The following is a 5,364-nucleotide window of genomic DNA, read 5'->3' as shown; positions in this document are numbered from 1 at the left end:
TCAGGCTGGGGTTCTCTACAGGGTTGGACTGGGCCGGCGGGGCACCGGGAAAAAAACCCAATGGGCCCAATCGGACCAGACCTGATCCCCGGCCCTCAGATCCCCCTCTCCCAAGCAGAGGGCATTATAGACAGATAGTAGGGGATCTTTTTCTCCCAATAGTTAGGTCTGTATAGGGACAAGGTTTTACCGTACAGACCAAATAGGCAGTGTTTGTTATGAATGAATTCACATTGCTTGACTTTAAAGGGAGCACACCCTAAAAATAAAATGTCATTTTTGTTGTTTTCATCTGTTTATTTTAGTCTATTTACTTTTGATTTAATACTCTACATGGTTACCAGGTACTATTTTTTAAGACCCAAGGGGATTAATATGAAGTTGACCCTCCCTTTCGTGCTATAATAGCCCCTACTCTTTGGGGAAGGTTTCCACTAAATGGTGGAACATTATTGGTGGGATTGGATTCCATTCATACATAATAGGTTGGGCACTGATCTTAAGGTTCAGTCCAGGCTCACAGTCAGGGTTCTAATTCATCCCACAAGTGTTTAGTTTGCCATTTTGAATATGTCAGGATGAGCACTTTCCTAATAGCACAGTTACCTTAGGTCAGCCCATGGTTATGGCTTTTGCAACATGATCTTCTTACTTTTTAGGGGCTTTTATTACACATAAAATGCCGACAGTCTATTGTGTATGCAACAAGCTGTAACTATTTATATGAACAAGGTACATTTTTGGGTCACTGCCTGCTGCATCGTTGGGTAAAGTTGAGCATATGGGCATCAGACTATTCACTTGGCATTCATATCTATGATACTTTCTGTGTTCCTAATGTCATGTGGAAGATAAGAGACTGGGAAATGAATGAGTCTTTCACCAAATCTAATTCAATATTTAAGTGCAATATTTTTCAGAGACCTACTGTTCTCTAGCTTCAGCTTTCAACAAAATGATATTTATTACTTTTCCCGGTTTAAAGCTGAAAAGACCCCTAGTTAATTAGGGCTGTCCTTAAAGCAAATACTGTGAGAATGGCAGCAGGATGAATTTCCCCATTGAAAGTCAATAGGTAAAATCTGATTGGCTGTTGGTGGCCACTTTTCTAACCATGAACCGCAGTTACCTGGTGCCTAACTCTGCAAAGTTTGGGGACCCCGGTGTTAATACTGTGAAAATGGCAGCAGGTTGAATTTCTGCCAAGTCAATGGGTAAATTATGATTGGCTGTTAACAGCTCCGCCCACTTTTGGGCATCCAACAATCACCATATTTTCATTCAGGCTGACCCCATGACTGTGTGATTCAAGTTTGGGGAGTGTAGCCTCAAAGCTGTAAGATTGGCAGCAATTTCAATTTCCCCATAAAAGTCAATGGGTGAAATTTGATTGACTGTTGTTGACCCCTCCCACTTTGGGGTCATCCAACAAATGATGCTGTTTCATTCGGGGTGACCCCATTATTATGTTATTCAAGTTTGGGGAGTGCAGCTTCAAAGCTGTAAGAGTGGCAGCAGTTTGAAAGTCTTCCCTGTCAAAGTCAATGGAAAAATTGGGGTGTTCGGAGCGGCGCCAGAAAATTACGGGGGGCGGGATCGCTTAGAAAAGCACAAGCAACCTGCTCCGCTATAGGGCGAAGATGTGTGAGGAGTTTGGGTGTTTTACCCCTAAAACTGTAGGAGGAGTAGCGTTTAGAAAATGGGGGGCGCTAAGAAGAAGCGGAAGAATAAGCGGAAGTGGAAGAACAGTCTGTGGGTTTTTCAGCCCAACATAATAAGGTAAAAAAGGCAAAATTGACTGTAATACTTTCCTTCGTAACACACTAAAGGCTCATTTACTAACACAGAGCAAACAGTTTAAAAATCACTGCTGTTTGCCAAATCTTTTTATTCATTGCAAAGATTTTGATGAATTCCAGTGAAATGGCAGAAGCTGCACAGTAGCGCAAAATGTACGTACATAGTATCCCTATGGGCGGGTATTTTATGTACAGAAATCGATTGGCCATTTTAGCTGCACCAATAAATAGTAAATAAAGCCTCAAAGCTGGATTTTAGATGCACTTTTCCTTTAGGGCCTACATGTTGTGCAGTGAGTGTGATGTCACAATGGGCACCTCCAGCACTCACAGCCTGTAAACAACAGTCCCATGACATCACTATGACATCACAATGGGAGAACCAACACTGCTTGCAGCGCGCTCAAATTGGCCACAGTTGGTAAACAACTGCGTAAGAGGAGGTTAGAGAAGGAGGATGGGTGTATCTTTATCAACATCGGATAGCTCCTCGGAGTACTATTCCGCACCAAATTCTCCTGATCTTTCTTTCAATCAAAATTATACTGAAAATTTCACTGAAAAACATTCTGTGGCTTGTCAGACTGATCTGTCTTTTCAGAAAGATCTGTCGGTTGTGGATCCATATTGGGAGGTGCTGGACCCCAAACCCGATATCCACGTCCTATTTGAAGAGTTTAATACAAAATTCTTTGGTGGACAGTTGCCGCCAATAGAACTTAAATGGAATAACAGGTTAAGCATGTAAGTCAGGAACTAATGGGGTTTGTTGTTAATAGGGGGGAAATTTATATTATTAATAGAGCAATATAAATCGCTGTAAATAAATAATATAAATAGAGTAGAGTTTATTCAGCACAGACACATCTCAAATCTGCATTATGTTTTCCAGCACTGCCGGCCTTTTCATACCCGACGACAAAATTGAAAGATGCAAAATTCACCTGAACAAACCTCTCCTTGAGTTACGGCCAAGGAAAGATACAGTGCAAGTAAGTCTTCTCTTTGTCTCTGTTTGTACTGACTGATAACAGCCAAACTGGCCATGTACTTGTGCTGCTGGGAAACTATGGTGGCCCCTTAGGGATACAGCATGGGCTGATACAATAAACCCCAGAGATAGCGGAAGAGTGGAAATCTTTTATACTGAGTCTGAATTGATCAAATAACTCTTCACTATTTCCCTCTCGCCAGTTGGGCTCTCTGCATGCAGGAGTCAGAGGTGGGAATTGTGACAGTTAGCTCTAATCCAGCATTGGTCTGTGCCAACAAACCTGATGCCACAAAATGGTTTATTAGAAGACTGTATTTACATTTGTTTGCTTATGGCATAAAATAGATCTGTGCATGTAATATCTATGAAAATATGTGATGCATTTTCTATACATGAAGGCAGAACAAGTAACATTGGGGCTGTTTCTCACCCTACAGACGCTCCTGCATGAAATGATCCACTACTACCAGCGAGTCAAAGGAACGCGTGACAATGATCATGGCGCAATCTTTAAGTATCACATGAAGCGAATCAATAGAAAAAGTGGCGCAAAAATTACAGTAAGTAGTTTTATATATACATATATATATATACAGTATATACAGTATATACATACACATATACAAAATTGTATTGTACCATTAAGTTTGATATAAAGAATGTGTCAGGTTCCATGATATTTCTCCTGTTATTTTATAGATCCATCACGATTTCATTCAGGAATACGAGTCACTGAAGCGCCACTGGTGGAAATGCAATGGCCCCTGTCAAGAAGTCGTGAAGCGGCTTGCGGACAGGACTCCGGGCTCCAAGGCGCACAAGCGCAAATGCGGAGGAGACTTTATAAAGATCCAGGAACCAGAGAACAAGAGAATGAGAACTGACCCATAGAATCACTTAAAGAGAAGTAGTTTTACAACTGTAAATGTGCCGACTTTCTCAAAAGTTGGAGTGCAAAGCCCCATGGGAAAAAAAAATAGCTGAACTCTCCCGAGATTTCCTCTCAACCGTTTGAATGTGCAGAAGATCAGAGAACGTTGAAGAGAGGTTTTTTTTTCATTATTAGGGAAGGACCAGGGTCGGACTGGGCCCCAGCAGCCCAAACCCTGACCCTCGCTGGCGCTCCCCCTGCCCGACCGTTCCTTCCTTGACGCGTTAAATTCACGCGCGCTCAGGGGAGGATGTCAACACAAGTATCTATAATGAATGGAGTCAATACATGCAGCATTGGCGTTCATTTTAGTACTTGCTACATGACCAAGTGAATGTGAATGAGAAAATAAATGTTTCCATGTAAAGTTTATCATGAGTATGTGGGCTGGGTGTGACTGTAAGAGGAAAGGATGTGTTGCCAATGGGATAGGATGGACTATTTCATTTTGCTTTAAAGCTGCCATTGTGCCACGGTAAGGCTTAGTGGAAGGCTGCAGCCGATTATATGATCTGTTCTGTATACATAAATACCCCCAGGGGGTCCTGCCCACTTAGTAAGATGAAAAATTGCTATGTGATTCAAATTTGGAGAGTGTAGCCTCAAAGCTGTAAGATTGGCAGCAGTTTGAATTTCCCCATAAAAGTCAATGGGTGAAATTTTATTGGCTGTTGTTGGCCCCTCCCACTTTATGGGTCATCCAACAAATGATGCAGTTTCATTCGGGGTGACCCCATTATTATGTTATTCATGTTTGGGGGGTGGCCTGATGCCACAAAATGGTTTATTAGAAGACTGTATTTACATTTGTTTGCTTATGGCATAAAATAGATGTGTGCATGTAATATCTATGAAAAGACATGGGTTTGCCTGCAAAGATGTGATGCATTTTCTATACATGAAGGCAGAACAAGTAACATTGGGGCTGTTTCTCACCCTACAGACGCTCCTGCATGAAATGATCCACTACTACCAGCGACTCAGAGGAACAAGTGATATAGATCATGGTGCAATCTTTAAGTATCACATGAAGAGAATCAATAGAAAAAGTGGCGCAAAAATTACAGTAAGTAGTTTTATATATACATATATATATATATACAGTATATACATACACATATACAAAATTGTATTGTACCATTAGGTTTGATATAAAGAATGTGTCAGGTTCCATGATATTTCTCCTGTTATTTTATAGATCTATCACGATTTCATTCAAGAATACGAGTCACTGAAGCGCCACTGGTGGAAATGCAATGGCCCCTGTCAACAAGTCGTGAAGCGGCTTATGAACAGGACTCCGGGCACCAAGGCGCACAAGCGCAAATGCGGAGGAGACTTTATAAAGATCCAGGAACCAGAGAACAAGAGAATGAGAACTGACCCATAGAATCACTTAAAGAGAAGTAGTTTTACAACTGTGAACGTGCCGACTTTCTCAAAAGTTGGAGTGCAAAGCCCCATGGGGAAAAAAAAAATAGCTGAACTCTCCCGAGATTTCCTCTCAACCGTTTGAATGTGCAGAAGATCAGAGAACGTTGAAGAGAGGTTTTTTTTTTTTATTATTATTATTAGGAAAGGACCAGGGTTGGACTGGGCCCCCGGTGACCCAGATCCTGACCCTCGCTGCCGCTCCCCCT

The 5,364-nt window shown here is 41.7% G+C and overlaps 1 protein-coding gene across 1 annotated transcript; it reads left to right on the top strand.

Moving 5' to 3' along the window:
* Window positions 1-2,256: 2,256 nt before the first annotated feature.
* Window positions 2,257-4,244, top strand: LOC116407805 (sprT-like domain-containing protein Spartan). Its single transcript, XM_031893833.1, has 4 exons — window positions 2,257-2,543; window positions 2,692-2,791; window positions 3,231-3,353; window positions 3,493-4,244. Exons 1-4 carry the CDS (start codon window positions 2,257-2,259, stop codon window positions 3,682-3,684), a joined length of 702 nt encoding a protein of 233 aa, XP_031749693.1. The 3' UTR covers window positions 3,685-4,244.
* Window positions 4,245-5,364: the final 1,120 nt, after the last annotated feature.

The sequence above is a fragment of the Xenopus tropicalis genome, chromosome 9 (genome assembly GCF_000004195.4).
Source record: "Xenopus tropicalis strain Nigerian chromosome 9, UCB_Xtro_10.0, whole genome shotgun sequence".
Taxonomy (NCBI): Eukaryota; Metazoa; Chordata; class Amphibia; order Anura; family Pipidae; genus Xenopus; species Xenopus tropicalis.
Note: the sequence above shows the minus strand (reverse complement) of the source record. Positions and strands in the feature narration are given on the sequence as shown.

Bases quoted from the DNA above. Each gene is read 5' to 3' on its own strand.
- LOC116407805 (XM_031893833.1), top strand. From the start codon at position 2,257: ATGGGTGTATCTTTATCAACATCGGATAGCTCCTCGGAGTACTATTCC. The intron at 2,544-2,691 runs GTAAGTCAGGAA...TATGTTTTCCAG, and splicing joins TGGAATAACAGGTTAAGCAT to CACTGCCGGCCTTTTCATAC. The intron at 3,354-3,492 runs GTAAGTAGTTTT...GTTATTTTATAG, and splicing joins AAAGTGGCGCAAAAATTACA to ATCCATCACGATTTCATTCA.